The sequence below is a fragment of the Mixophyes fleayi genome, chromosome 12 (assembly GCF_038048845.1).
Source record: "Mixophyes fleayi isolate aMixFle1 chromosome 12, aMixFle1.hap1, whole genome shotgun sequence".
Lineage (NCBI taxonomy): Eukaryota > Metazoa > Chordata > Amphibia > Anura > Limnodynastidae > Mixophyes > Mixophyes fleayi.
Genome location: NC_134413.1, coordinates 29,063,379 through 29,079,615, shown reverse-complemented (window position 1 = coordinate 29,079,615; position 16,237 = coordinate 29,063,379). Strand labels below are relative to the sequence as shown.

At 38.0% G+C, this 16,237-nt stretch overlaps 1 protein-coding gene and 1 long non-coding RNA gene across 9 annotated transcripts in view; one reads left to right on the top strand and one right to left on the bottom strand.

The window, feature by feature from the left end:
* The window catches only part of DPF3 (double PHD fingers 3), a 255,030-nt gene that overhangs the window by 213,585 nt on the left and 25,208 nt on the right, over positions 1–16,237 (top strand). For 3 of the 6 annotated variants that reach the window (XM_075192794.1, XM_075192795.1, XM_075192798.1), the window contains one exon: positions 7,219–7,347. In XM_075192794.1, the coding sequence (XP_075048895.1) occupies positions 7,219–7,347 (129 nt within the window). Of the gene's footprint in view, positions 1–7,218; positions 7,348–10,295; positions 10,876–11,183; positions 11,293–12,529; positions 12,638–16,237 lie in introns of those variants that run through there. The other 3 variants (XR_012680234.1, XM_075192797.1, XM_075192796.1) reach the window with 3 other exon arrangements.
* LOC142108862 (uncharacterized) overlaps positions 559–16,237 on the bottom strand; it is a 73,012-nt gene continuing 57,333 nt past the window's right edge. Inside the window, exons 2-4 of one of the 3 annotated variants that reach the window (XR_012680238.1) lie at positions 10,867–11,035; positions 6,804–7,017; positions 559–1,638 (exon numbers count right to left, since the gene is read on the bottom strand). This is a non-coding gene — a long non-coding RNA (uncharacterized LOC142108862). Of the gene's footprint in view, positions 1,639–4,102; positions 5,694–6,803; positions 7,018–10,866; positions 11,036–16,237 lie in introns of those variants that run through there. The other 2 variants (XR_012680236.1, XR_012680237.1) reach the window with 2 other exon arrangements.

The following is a 16,237-nucleotide window of genomic DNA, read 5'->3' as shown; positions in this document are numbered from 1 at the left end:
GCACCAAAGAGTGGGGAAAACAGGCTTGGGAGACAGGAAATTGTGGTGGTGTTGATGGTTAGGGAGAAATAAGGCCAAGCGGTGACTCTGGGATGAAGGACAGTTATAAAGTTTGTTTTGCACATTGTAATGAATCAGCACTCACCTGAGCCTGCGTGGCAAGAGGTTAATCACTGCAAGACCACCTGGTCTGTCTAAAATTGAAAAAAGTCTCAAAATTATACTTCACATTTTCTATTAATCCAAAATTGCCACTAAGATTTCTTTTTAAATATCCCAGTTTGAGGAAGTCTTGGGATATTCTCCTTAACTCAAAATACCAGCATATGTCCCACTACAATTCAACTCAATTTAACCAGAGTTGTTATTAACCAAACAACCCCCTGCATATCATTTATGTAGCATTAAATATATAATAAGTGTAACCAAGCTATCTGGAACATGAATTCATTAAGAACACAAAAACAGAACGTTATTAAAAGTAATTTAATATGGCAGAATAGCCACAATGCTTAAGCTATATAAAATTACATACAGTAATAATATGAAAAAGTTTCTTAAAACAAAAAGGGGGAAATACAGAAAGGGAACAACTTACTCAATATGCAGGAGAATGCAGAAATATGGATCAGGACCCCAATTAGATTAGTATTCAAGTAAAATGAACGAAGTGTCTTCATCCTCTTGGTGGTTTTAAAAATTAGCCCCCCCTACCCCTAAGTGGACTTCCCACCTGGGTTTGAATCATAGACTATTCAGAAATAGCCAGACATTTTTATGCAGACCATAAGTTTCCACTCGAGCATCACAGAATCATAATTATTATTATTATTGTAGATTTGTAAGGCGCCACAGTGCTCCGCAGCACCGTTTGGCAGGGAAAACAGTACCTACATTAAACAGGGACATACAAGATAGACAAAATAAGTGCAGACATGAAAACAAAGGGTATGATTACCACTTAAAATATCACCTTAAGGGGGGATTCAATTAGAAAACAACATGGAGACACCTCGTGCATATTTTTTTAGTGAAATATCTGCTCGTTTTTGCTAGCGCCCCATAAAAAAACGAGCAGATATTTTTACCGTGCTAATGGTAACAATGCGCAGCAACAATGTTCTCAGGAACATCGCGGTTAATTGAATCTGCCCGAAGCGTGAGCCACTTAAGTTTAACTTACTTTAGAGTTTCAAAAGAAGTCAATACCAAGTTTTCCAGGACAATATGAAGGTTGCATGGAGTTACCAAGGGCTAATGCAAGACTGAATTATCTTTACTGCTTGAAATAATAGAAGATCATAAAATGCAAGTCCAAAACAACATGCAGAGGTGATACCTGTAACTTCAAGGTGTCCAGTGCAAGATCTTTCTCTAGTCATTCCTGAAGGAAGTCAAGTACCTGAGGCATATGTGTAATGTTTGGGTTATCTATGAATTGTTCTTCCTAACTTGTAAAGGTACTTCCAGTATCTTTATTGAAAAATTTTTTTTGTTTGAGTAGGGCCCACTCAATCTCCATCTCAAAGCAAATGAGCCCAGATTTTGGTGATAAATTGGTTCTTTACATAAAAAGTCTGGTTGAAGAAGTAGTGGCTAGGGCTGCTCTAGGAGCACCTTCCAGGCTGTTGAGAAGGCCTGAGAGATAAAAAAAAGGGAGAATCATAATAATACATGCGATCAACAGATTACCTACCTACATGTAGACATGAAACATCACTATTAAATAATGATTATTAGTGACAATACTCCATTCTATCATTTCCTGGCCAGGGAGACCTTTCGGTTTCATATGTTAGGTGCAGTTCATTCTCCTGAGTATGAATATGCACAGGGACTTGCTCAAATAGGAATGATAAGAAATATTCAAAAAGCAATTTATTTTATCTGAAATTATAAATCTAAGCATGTGCTCTGAATTCAGTATGGACTGTCATAAACTTATATCGGACATATGATCTGATAATTGTGTTGTGTGGGTGCTTAGTCTTATATCTATAGCCCCCCTGCTATGAAATAGGACTTAATCAACAATATGGTGCCTGGCTATGGCAAATGGTCAGTTGACATGTCAGGAAATCTAAATTAACCCCTTTGTTAACTACCCACAGTGAGTTACAGTAATTCAGAGAAAAAACAAGCCTGCGCTCAGTATATCTCATATTATATATGGTACCAGCTGCTTGGCAATAAGCTCGCGCTCGGTATATCCCATATTATATATGGTACCAGATGCGCTGCAATATAAATGCCCATATATGTATAAAAAACAAAAAGACCCTGGACGAAATACTATGATGCTGAACCTCCCTTGACAACCGGTTGACAAATATCTGTTGGTTTGGATAGGTACCCCTGTCAGGTTTAAGAAGGATCATTACACATATAAGTTTTGGAAAATTCTGATTTGATTCGTTCTTCATATAGCCACACGGGTTAATGCTTCTCTTCCCCACAATATGATGCATAATACAATGAGTAGAATATTCTCCTGGTCCCCTCCCCATTTCCAAAACCTCGCTTTCCTTCTCCTATTGTTCGTCTCCCCCCTCCCTCTGAAAAATAAAAAACACACAACATTTTTCTTTTCCATAAATAACATACCGGATTTTAGAGAATTAATCTAAATCTTTCTATTATTGTGTGTAAACTCTATTGAATGTCATATGTATACAGTATGTTTATACATTCTCGTGGTATGTTTCAATCTCATTGTTTTGTTTTGAAAAAACCCTAATAAAAATTACTTTAAAAAAAAACAATAAAAAGACAGTTGTCAGCGCTTATCCTTTACACTGCATATCTGTGTGTGTCTAGCAAAATGAAAACATGAGGTATTAGTTCATGTTTTGATCAAAACATTTAAGCCTGCATCCCAGCGTCAAGGTAAACTCATTATGCAGGTCCTACACTGACCTATATGCTTTAAACACCATTAAATATAATGAGGTGCCCTTGATATGCAGTGTAAAAGATAAGCGCTGACAACTGTCTTTTTGTTTAGTTACAGTAATTTATCTGTTCTATTTTAACCCCTTATTGTGTCATAACCGTGTCAGACATGTTGAGATGTAGCTTTACTGATATAATAATAATATAGAGTGAGTGGGTCAGAGAAAAACATTACTTGAGCTAATCAAAATTCATTAAGTCATCAATGAAACTTAATGGCTTATGCAAGGCAAAATTACCAAAATGGTCACCTATTTGAGGAGTGGAAATTTACCCATCATAATGTCACTCAATTATGAACCATAATAAGTATCTTATAAGCATTCTGAGGATTGGTAGGCACTAAAAAGAAATAAAAAAAAATAGGCAGGCAAATAAGCACTAAAAAGACAGAAATAGGGACTATAATTTCAGCGTTAAACATAAAACTAAATTTCTTATTAATAACAATTTTCTTTAGTAAAAAATAAATCAATTATTTTAAAAACTAAAACAAGTTTCAATTCTCAATAGCGGTGCATTTTCCTGCAGGGCAATCTGTTCACCAGGAGTCTCCTAATATATTTAAAATTATTGTATTAAATTCAAATTTATTTTTTCTATTACAATAAAAACATTAAATTAATACGATATTAAACTATTTCATTTAGATTATAGCTGCTTACGTTTTTCCCTCATGTTTGGCAATAACTTTGCCATCTATAGTAAAATTCTGGTCTCCATTTGTCGACTGGCTGTAGAGTTTTGATTTAGAAGACTTCTTTTCTTTCACCATGTGTAGTAAACGTCATTTCAGAGCAGGTGAAATACCAACAACTTTAAATGCCAACACTCTTGATCATTTATTAACACTTGTTCGTTATCCACACACTTCTGATATATTATGCTGTCTCACTAGGATTATTACTAGTGTTTGTGCATTCTGCTAGTTTAGTTTGCTAAGTATCTGCAGCTGTGTCTTTTTGCCTTTGCCTAACCAGTTTGTTCCATGTGACTGTTGTAACTGATGCAGACTCCATTACAGCTGTGCACTTCTGAAATGCTATGTAAAGTCCAATAAACTCAGAGAGATAATAACAGGTAAAACAATATATTTCAAACATTTTTTATACTAACATATAACAAATAAATTGTAAAAGCAGACATTTTTTTTGTTTGTTTTGCAATTTGAGACACTTAATAGGCAAATTATATTACAATAGGCGCTAGCTGGTGAAATAGACATTTATAGATGCAATAAAACTGGCATATCCTTTTTACAAATCATATGGAACTTTACCTCGACAGCCTACATTTTCCGCTTAAGGAAAAAATAGGCATTTAAGGCAAAATCCTCAGTCTACTTATCATTATCATTTATTTATATAGCACCACTAATGCTGTACGGAAAACTCACTCACATCAGTCCCTGCCCCATTAGGGCTTACAGTCTAAATTCCCTAACACACACACACACACACACACACAGACTAGGGTCAATTTGCTAGCAGCCAATTAACCTACTAGTATGTTTTTGGAGTGTGGGAGGAAACCGGAGCACCCGGAGGAAACCCATGCAAACACAGAGAGAACATACAAACTCCTCACAGATAAGGCCATAGTTGGGAATTGAACTCATGACCCCAGTGCTGTGAGGCAGAAGTGCTAACCACTTAGCCACTGTGCTGCCCATACTTATAAGTATTTGGCCACCTGTGACCACGGGATAAAGACCATGATATGTAAACCTGGTGTGAAATACAAGAGCCTCCTTATAGGCAGACAATGTGAAGTCCAACTATTCTGTTTGACTGTATCCCACAGACACTGAGTGTTTAACCCGGACATAGTTTGTGCTAAATCTTTATTACGTCAAGACACCCAGACTGCTTGCACAGGAGCTTCACCACAGAGCTGAATCGCTAATGGAACCCATTGTTTTTGCTCCTGGTTTTGGTTTTAATTCAACCTAGAAGTCTGCTTAAAGACCCAGCCTCATAATATTTTTTGACGTTAGGAAGCCTTAGATCCCAACCAGACTGGTCTTGAATTTGAGCCAAACCCCCATACAAAACATTATCAGGTTTTTGAGCACAAATAAAGAAAGCTTAATAGAAAGGGGGAAGTAATTATGGACAAATAACCTTGACCGGTCAGGTATATGCCCAGATACTTAAGCAAAACGTTCTTGTATTGTAAAATAATGCCTCCTTGAGAGGGAAATCTTAATTTGGTGGTAGATTAAAATTAGGATCTCAAACTTACCAAGGCTTATTTATTTTGAAGCTATAGATCTTCTTCGATCTTTCCAAACCTTTTATAATGTTGGGAAGAAAACATGTTGTTGGGTTAAATAAACGAGGATGTCATCAGCAAATGTGGTCAAAAGGTAATCCTTTGTTCCCACCTTTAGGCCTTGTCTATAGGAATAGACTCAAAGGCAACAAGCAATCCTGCCTCATGCCATTTCATATAGGCAAGGGATCCACTGTTAAATAACTAGCACACTGTTTTCTTAAGGCACACTGAGCATGCCATGCTGGCTGCTTTCAAACATGACCCTCAATGTTGGCCCAGTGCTTTAAAGTGATATGTTTGGTTTAAGTTATTATAGTAACTACATCTGTTATTTTGGTTCGGATAAAGGTGTATGTATGGGAAAGCTTTACTAATTTTGTGTATACACCAACCTGGGGATTGATTGCAGTACAGTGTGACAGTCAACAACCAGTCAATGAAATCCCAGCCCCAAAACCATTTATCTCAGAAAGTACATAGATATTACTGGTAAATGCTAGCCTGTGAAGTATATCAAATAGTTAAAAGACAACACAATAAATACATGCTGGGGTATAAGCAAAACACATTTGCAGAAATATTTTAAATAACTCCCAAATTATCAAAATCTAGCGTCCAACGTCCTCTACACGTCTTTTATGTTTCAGTTCATGGACAGTATTAAAAAAAATTATTCCTAGTGATCTCTCTCACAAAGAAACAATCTGCACAATTAAAACAGGCATAGACTAGAGGGCACACATACCACCCAGCAGCACATATGAGGAAAACTGCAGCTAGCGGCACTGGGACATGTTGGGGATAATGTAAGTGGGCCTAGAGAGAGCATTAAGGGAAGTATACATGGGGGTACAGTGTGTCAACAGGGGGCAGGACAGAGAATAGAAGATGCTTATATCAGAAGTAGGAATCTTGGAATTGTGTAAGCATGATAAAAAATGAGAACAAGAGGACATATAAGAAAGGAGTGAATAGGGCATGGGGAGGTGTATGCAGAGTAATCATTATCAGTTGGTAAAGTATGTGTGCAACAGAATGGGGGATTGTAGAGAAAGTGGGGCCTCAGATTAAGAACCAGTAGCAACGTGTAGAGTGCAGCTGTGGCTAGTTAAGGTAAGGTAAGGTTTGGGGAACACAAACAATCAGGGACGGCACTACCATTAAGTGAACCTATGCAGGTGCCTTGGGGACAATGGTTCTCGGACACCTAAAATACCGAATGAGTAAGGTCATTTATCCAGTATTTTTAATGCTTCCACGGCGTCCACATACAGAGCGTCGTACACCGACGTGGAGGAGGAGCAGCTGGCAGCTTCTTACAAATGAACCTATCGGCTGCAGCTCTTCAGTGTCATTGTTAAGCGATTATGGATATTAAGGAGAGGGCCAGAGGCAGAGACATAGGAAGCAGGGATTAGATGCCATATGTATAAGTGGTGATAGAAGTAAGATAGAAGATAAAGTATAGTTTGCAAGCAGAAGGTTTCTTTGTAGAGCTTACAGTTATGTCAGACAATGATGAAGATTAAATGGAATGCCAAACAGTGATAACTATAAATAACAATGCATCTTACCCCTCCAGAGCTGTGCATTTATGTAACACACCTTTCTCTGCATATGCATTGTTAAATATTCAATAATGTCAAGGAGTTGGCCCTAGTTCCTTATGCCAGTCATCCAAAACAATGACATCTAGGAGATCTTCATCTCCAGGTGAATAGAATATATTGGTTAAAGCAGCCCCAGTGGTGAAGGTGAAACTCAGTAAGAACTTTTCATCTATCCATCCTGAAATGAGACAAAATAAATATGTTCTTAGCCTCAGTGAAATGATTACAAACTCACAACATAATACAAAGGCTGTATCTTATTGCATTAACAAATTTGTGTAGGTATTCATAAACCAGTATTTTTAATTAGGGTGGAAATGTAAGAATAACTGAAGCCCAGGTGATGCTATTCACCATATATGTGTTGTTATTCCTGTAGCTCGCAAAGGATCCGATGGTGCTATACTTTCCAATAACTACTGTGATTTTTGCCTTGGAGACTCAACCATGAACAAGAAAAGCGGACAAGCAGAAGAACTTGTATCCTGTGCTGACTGTGGACGCTCTGGTAGGTCGCACTTTCTGCTCCGAGTCTGTATCCAAATGAAAGCACAATTTCGTGCCTAAAGACTATTTAAGAATAACTGTATGAAATGGAGTGAGGAAGAGTCCTCTCAGCCATGGTTGTTTTCACTTTCCTGTTCTAGGGCAAAAATCACATTAATGGACCACAATACTCCTTTCGAAAACAAGAAAAGTAGATGAGTGATAGATAAGACTTAAAATCTTTGTAATAAACCCTCACACAATATGACCTGTACAATTTGAAACATTTTTAGAATTTGTGAAAGCAAGATCGGAGCTTTGATAGGATAGTTTACTTTTAGGGATAGTCTGGAAGTGTGGTTTACACTATCTGGACTTAGCTTGGGCTAATGCTGGGTCTGTTGGTTACCACTTAGGATAGTTTATGATTTAGGACATGGGCAAATGTTAGGGCTTTGTAAGGGTTAGGTCAGGTTAAAGCTGGGGTGATTTTGAGCTTGCCTTGGTCAGGAAGCGCACTTTAAAACATAGACTCCCCTTCTTTAAACAAAAGGCCTGTTGCATTCCTAGGATACCAGGGAGCTGTAGTAGACGCAGGGGCGGATCTAGACATTTGTCCTATCCAGGGCGATTTTAGGGGGGGGGCGATTTAGGCCCCGCTCCCTTTCTGATGTCTAAGGCTGCCGGCGGCTGCACAGTATGTGCAGGTCCGTTCAGCAGTGGCAGTGTGCTGTCCCGCTGCTCTGATTGTGTTTAAAACACAATTCCTTCTACTCAGTGGCGATCGCCCCCCCCTGGATCCGCCACTGAGTAGAAGGTCACTTGCCCATCACTTCCTCTGCTTTTTCTGTTTCATAATTATGTTACAATAAATAATACTTAAAGTTGAAGCCATTCAAGGTGGCGTTTCATGATTAGGAAATCTATTTCCATAGAAGAAAACTGAGAGAATAATATTCTTTTATAAAAATATAAGTAGGAGTATTTACCAGACTAATACAGAAGGTCCTGGTAGACTTTCCACACATGCTATTGTTAAATGTATAAAAGCCCTTGTGTGTTAGTGTGCTGAAAGTTCTAATCTTACTTGATGAAGAAGTACCAGACGGTAAGTGTATTGTGTAGTCCAAAAATATCTGAAAACTAACCATGCAGCTTGCTTTCCATATATTATTTTCTCTTACATGCTGGCTGCAGCTGTATCCTGTGTTGTATGTATTTGTACACACGGCTGCAACTTTTCAAACAAGCAGCAACACCATCTTTTAAAGTTGTATTCCATCTAATCTAACTGAGGTGAGGAATGACCTCTGATGAGCCAACTATGGTTTCAGTTTTACTTACATTTAATATAGTCATATCAGAATTGCAGAAACAGATTTATTATACTAACAGTAATACATACATTATGGCAATTAGTAACACTGTACAGAGACAGCGTGTTTGGCTTCCAAGCTGAGAATCTAAGAATGGCTGAATAAATATAAATCGTGATTTGTTACAGCCTTGCATTCAAAGTTTGTATTTTTAAAGCTTAAAGATGAATAAATAAAATTAAACTTTTAACCTTTAAAATTCTACATTGAACATCCTTTACAGTTGTGCTGGTAAGATCTCAAAAGTAAGGCTCACTAAGGCAAAATAGATTTATGAAAAGAGAAATTCATGAAGAATAATCTATATTTATATTACACACATATACATACAGTGGTCTATTCCAGCGGATGCCAAAATAATTACCAAGTAGTCCCCCGTCTTGCTTACCACTGGCCCTGGCTGTGGCACACAAACTGGAAACCACTGGTCTATGTGCTTAAATTTACCATACTACCACTGTGTGTGTATATAAAATATATTTATTAATTTTATTATTAATATTTATTCTCTTTTATTGTTACTTGGAAGCCCATTTACAATGCCATGGTGCTCTCCAGTCTAATGGGTCCCTATATGAAAACCTTAAACACACCATTTTTGTACAATCGTTATCTTTAAATACACAAACTTGAGGGTTAAGATCCACTACTTCCTTAAATGTTAGGAAAGAAATGTGGAGATAGCAAGAACAACAAAGCTATCGCTTGTAAGGAAATAACAAAAAGTAGGCAGACACCAAAATAAAATATACATTCATTCAGATCATTGGAAAACATTTTGGGTGCGAGATCTATGATTTAAAAGTTTAAAAGGTAATTCTAGTGATGCAACAGTACCAATGGTTACAAGCGCAACCACAACCTGCATTTTTCCCTTTGCTCACTTTACGTAAGCTTTAGCTACCCGGTTAGTTGGGATTGTAGGAATGCCTAATAAGAGTGAATGCAGCTTTAAAAGATCGTGGTCAGCGCTTGCAGAGACGCCACATTAAGGACCTGTGCTCATTAACATGCCATATTGTATTTGATGCCTTGGCATTATTATTTTACAAGGTGTTGCCATGTATGCAGCAGTGTCGTATTGCAGGTAGAATGTTAAGAGAAACTGTGCTTCAATCAGCAACTGTGAAATGGAGAGTACAAGTTTATGGATATGTGAATGCACATTAGGCCTCGCATGCTTGGGTATCATTTGTCGTTGATTTGATGTTCTATGTCTTGCTGAAATATGTTACTTTAAGGCTCACTAATTATGGTATTTAGCTATATTTGCACATGGATAAGGGAGAAAATAGAATGCTAAGAACGTACTGCTATGTTGGTGTAGAAAATGGTGTTGCAGAGTCTGAGTAGTTTATAAACAAACTGATAAGTGGAAGCAATTTGCTCATTGTTCTCTCATATTGATTGTACCAAAGTAATAATAACCCTTTTGCTGCCAATCTGTATACCTGGATGATTTAATTTTAATCAAAGGATATGAATGGTTGTAACTTTGTTTTCTCTGGTGGTGTGGCTGTGCTAATTGATATGCAATGATTACTGAATGTATGTTACTTAACCCTTGTGCTGATATATTCATCATACATGTCAGCTCATTTGGGAAGAGAAGGCAGGAAGGAGGAGATGCACAACGCAGAGGACTTGTTCGGTTCCACATCAGAAAGCGACACTTCTACGTTTCATGGCTTTGATGAGGATGACTGGGAGGGGCCTTCCTCAGTCCGAGCCACTTACTCCCCCACTGCAGAGGACCGGGGAGACTGCTAAAGGAAATTATCTGAATAATCCATCTCCCTCCAATTACTTCCAACCCTCTACCTTCATTTTTTTTTTTTTGGTGTTTTTACTTTGCATTTCCCCCCTTTATATTTTTATTTTATTTTTTCTGCATATTCAAAGCACAAGTGTATTCAAACTGGACATTAAAAAATCTGAATATTTTATGAGCCGTTTTAAAATGAAAACTGTGGATATAATTTTTTTTCCCTTTTATTTGCAAATGGACAGAGCTTATCTCCAGTATTAGCCAGTGAGCTGGTTCGAAGGCCACTCTGGATTGATAACTGAATGCCTTTAATACTGGTACTTATAAGTCACAATAAAAAACAGAAGGCAGGAACACACTGGAATTCTACTAGCATTCTGTCTGCCACCCTGATTACCTCAGTGACAGAAGACTTTTGTAATGTGATGGTTTCATCGGATTTTGCACGTACAGTGTGGAATCAGCCTAGCTTCAAAGAGAACACTGCTGTACAAGGAGCAAGTTCCTCCTTATGTTCCTCAACTTGATCTTCTGCATACGGTCTGGTCTTTAGTTAGAGAACAAGCCTAAAAAAGCAAATGGGATAAATACCTCAGTCTTGCTTTTCCCTCTGCAATGGTTTATATATGCTATTTATTTTTCTGTGGCTCAAAAGACTCCCTGATGTCTAAAAGGCACCTTTTTGTCTCCTTATTTAATACCACCTACTTGAAGATACCAAAGCAGTACCCTTTAATGGTCCACAGGGCAATGGAAATAAGACCAAACTATCGTCATTCCTGCTAAGCTGAAATCAGACTGAACCACAGCAGGATTGTAAAAGGTATGCTACCAGCACGTTTCACTCCCATCATGTTGCTCAGTAACTCGCTGAACTCCCTTCAGCTATTTCAGTGTTTCACACATCAGTCCCCTTTTGAAATGAGATAATCACTCAATAATCACTGCAGGAAGTTTTACTGTGCCTTCTAAAAGTCCAAATACAACTAATGAGTAGAACTAATCTAATAATGACTTTCTTTAAACACTGCATGCAATATCAGTAAAATCCTATCAACGTTACTTTTGTTTATAGCCATATAGATATTGTTTTATAAAAAGTGAAATTTTCAAGGGGGTGTAAATGGTCTCTTCTAGTTTTTTTCTTGGTAACTCCGCCCTTCTCCTGGGACCACTCCCACTAAGTGATAAGATTCCCTCAGATCTCTCCTCTTCATCATGATAAATAGCAGGTAGGAGCTCTGATCACTTATTGGTAAAGGTACCAGGGTTTCGAAAAAAAATTAATTAATAAGAAATCCCCAAATAGAGAACCTTAACATCCCCTTCAACATTTAATTTTTTATTAAAAGTCTATATACATAGACTTAACTATAGTTAGCCTTATCAAAATAGAGGGATGGGCACTAGGACAAAACATCAATGAAAGCCAGAGTCCAATGCAAGGAGGTTTTAGATCTATAAAATCATAAAAAGTAGAGATGCAGTTATAATGGTGGTACATCAAGCAGAGTCTGGGCACTTCCGCAGTCCCGTCACCTCTTTGGGTAACTTGTCTACCTATTCTGGATGATACAGGATAGTTAAAAGGAATCACCAGGACCAACAATATTATAGACGGAAAACACTTTATTATATAATTTAAAATTATATTATAGCTAGCCTAAGACAGAAATGGTTAGGAGACAGGAGTTAAGTACTGAATGTATCACCTGATTGTATGGTTATAGCAACTGTCCAATCAGGTGAGACACTCACTTTCACGTCTCAGCCTAGAAGATTTGAATTTCACTCTCTGACCTCTTCCACAGCCGGCTATCTCTTTATAGTAAGCCCAGGGGAGTGAATGACACCCTCTCTCCCTCCTCTTGCTCAAACTACCTCTTTATCTCACAGAACAATTAAAAAGCTGTCTTTTCATGAATAATACAAAGATTAAAATAATTGATTTGTCACCAAGCAAATCAATGATCTAGTAGTCAGCAGGAGCGAAGAGAGCGCTGCAGACAGAGCGGGACTCTCCTCCCTCCTGCCAACCCTATCTTTTTTCACCCTGGCAGAATGTTGTCCACCAACAACATGCTGTCAGCTGGAGCGATCTGAACAGCGACGGGCGCGTGTGCAAGACGTCGGGGGACTAGCCGGATCACGTGAATGCTAGACCTCGGGTAAGTAAATTTTATCTTAATTAAAACTGGTCCCAAAAGATTAAAGTGGTTTATACCACCAGTTTTACTCAATGGGAATAATTAATGTTTCGAAAATGTCAACAGGAAACATATATAGCCTGTAGGTCGTTTCCACTGCTGTATATGTAAAGACTCAGCAGCCAATCAGCAAAATGTTTGCTATAGTGACTTAAGTCTTCTATGCTACAGAACACATTTAGATGGAACCACCTCTTTAATTAAAGTCAAAACATTATTATTATTACCACCATCATCTTTTATTTAAGTGTCATCCAATTTTGAAATGTGAGCAGAATTATTGGGTAAACAAAGTGTGACTGGATGGAAGTGCAGTGTGCAAAGTAAAGCGAAAGAATCAGAATTTGTTTATAAAAAGGTGTTTATACAAAATAGTCGTGTCTTTATATCTTCTTAGACAAATATCCATTTACATCACTTCCACCTAGCGGGGCCTACCATCTCATATTTGAACATGACCAAGCACGTATTACCCCCAGAAAATGACCAGCATAGAATACCCGGGTGGGGTACCAATTCTCGAGGGATGAGAAATCCGCCACGAGGGAGGTAGACAGGAGAATTCCAGTACTTACTATACATCTACTAAATGTAGATTTGCAAGACCACTTAATGCCAAGCAGTGTCATTCTCAACACAGCTAAGTTCCCGACAGTCAGTTTGCTGCTCTTAAGGGGGCGATGCCAGGAGTCGGCAGCAGGATAAAGTAGAACTGTTACTACAAAAGCTCAAATAAAAAGTGAAGGGGTCTGTTTTATACACAGTATTAACTTTGGCAGCGCTAAAAGAAAAGAATGCATAATTAATAAATGGTAAAGTTAAAATAATAATTTTTTAAGCCCCAACTTAACAATGTTTCCCTACTACCCAGGCGGTGCAGGGTCCAGTCAAAGCTCCCTAATAGCTTGCTCTGTAATTGTCTCACACAACTGAAAGTCTTATCTCTGGCTTCTCCCCCATCCTCTCTGGGGACATCGGGCATCCAGCCAGAACGGTCTACTTGAGCCAACGGTGTACAGTTCAAGGCTGTGAGCACTATTTGTTTCGCCTGTGTCCATCACATCTGATTAAGCCATATAGTGAATGTAAAACCAATTTGGAAGAGAAACTCATGGAGACTACATCTACAGTACACACTGAATATATAGTGAAAGCTGGAATGGACCACAAACACAAAAATAGGCAGCAGTTAATAACTATGAAATAAGAAGTTTCTCAAGTTAAGATCCTTAATGAATCAGGCCCTATGTGGCTAAATGTAAGTCAGGCAAAACAGACTAAGGCCACATAACATATGTCACGTATACACGCCCTTATGGAAGTTACAAGAACTTAAATTTAATGAGAGCTTCAAACATTTAGGGACACACCTTAGAGATAAACTGCTTCATTAAATGTGATAACCACTTTAAGCATGTACCTTATTTGCCAAAACAATTACAGGGCTCATATAAGGTTGGACATTCATTTCTTGTTTAAAATATGCATTTTCATACTTAAAACAACGTATGCACACATCTATATCTAGATATTGGAGCATCTTATACTTATGACTCCTTATGTCTGAAGAGGCAGAATGGGGTATAGAAGGGACATACAAACGTAGGCTGAGTACAGTAAAGGAGTGTTCACATAATTGCGATTCAACTAGATCACAATGCAAACTTATATATAAACCAATCAGGAGTCATACCTCTTGCATGTGGCTGGAGGACTGTTGCCAGGAAATGCAATTTTAATGACCATCAGCAGCACTAATTTCTGCAGCGCCGTACAGATTACAAACAGTAGAGTATAACAACAAAACAAGTATCACTAAGACTCCAAAAACTTCAAGCATAGCTAATACCAGTGTAGCTGGAGCAGACGTAATAGGTAGTGAGACGAGAGGGAAGAGGGCCCTGCTCGTAAGAGCTTACAACTTAAAGTGCTACAGGATGAGAGAGGGTGAGGTAATCAAGCAAAGAGAGATGGTTGGCTGGAAGGCTTTTAAGAACAGATGAGTTTTTAATGCCCGTTTGAAGCTACACAGACTAGAGGATAGAACGATGGAGGTTGTTTCTGTGGAGAAGGGCAGTCCGGGAGTCTTGGATTTGGGAGTGGGATGAGGTGATCAGAGGGGATGAATGGCGATGGTCATTGGTCGATCGCAGGGAACGGGAGGGAGTGTGTATGGAGAGCAGGATGGAGATATATGGAGCGGTAGAGTGTGAGAGGATTGTGTAGGAGAAGAGGAGCCAGTGTAGGGCGAGGCAGAAGAAGAGCGGTGTGAAAGAAAGAAAGTCCTGCAGCCGCATATAGTATAGCACAAAGTACTTTAGGGAGGTTACGAAGATGGTTGAGGAATTTGATAAGCTAGCCTGCAGTTGCAGCCATATATTTTAATTACTTAATTGACATTTCTACTTGGACTACTTGAAAGAAGAAATATAAAGAAATAATCATCATATGGAGAGGTGTTTGTATTTCATGACATGTTATACTGAAAATGTGACTCTTGCATTAATTAATAACTGTAAAAACACAAGCTCTCGTTTCTGTAATAGTTCAGTTTTTATATTGTGTACAAATAGGGTAATTCAACTTTTGCATGTACTGTGAACAGTGTCACGTCACGTCTCTAGACGCATCTTGGGAACAGATGCATGTAAATGCGCTTTTTCTGGTGCGCCTTTTCCTTTGTACAATCAGGGTGCAAATGCATCCCACTCTACATGAGCCACTATGAATTCTCACCACATTATCTAGAGCCCCTTTACCCGCTTAGATTATTTTCACATAATGTTTCAATATCAGTAATTACATCTGAGAGGTGACCAGTAAGGAAAGATATGAAGTGTGCTATTTGTGACCATCTACTTACGGAGCATTATACACAGAGCATACCAAACTGGAGGGGAGGGGGCAGATAGTCTATCAGCTCTCATAAACCTATCAGAAGCAAGAAGGAGGCAAACTGTTACGGATAAGGAGCATCTTATATTTGTCTCCCAAATCATAACAGAATGCTTCACTCTGAGCCCCAGGTCTCTGACATTTAAAGGCCCACACTAATGAACACTCATTATCTTACACCATTCCAAAACCTTATCCTTCCCATTTTGCAATGTTTTGCACCTGTTTGTCGGGGGTGTATATATATATATATATATATATATATATATATATATATATATATATATATATATATAGATGTATATTGTATCTATGGCTGATCAAAATCCCTACAGGGAATCCTCATTTATATAAATATATACATAGCCTCATGGGATAATGGACACAAACATAAATTAAAATTTAGCTTTTATTATATACCCATTCAATTAAATGAAAGCAAATTATTCTAATATAAAATGTGTGAGTATACTATGGGGTCAGACCTGTTGGGTCAATTGTGGGAGATTGGACCTCCTATTGTCATAAAAAATTGTCTCTGAGACTGACATTATTTGTTATATTTACCAACTAATTTGTTCTAATTTTCCTCCTTTTTTTTTTACTAATCATTTGCAGATCAATAATAGTTTACGAACATCGAGACATGCAAAATGTGTTTCCATT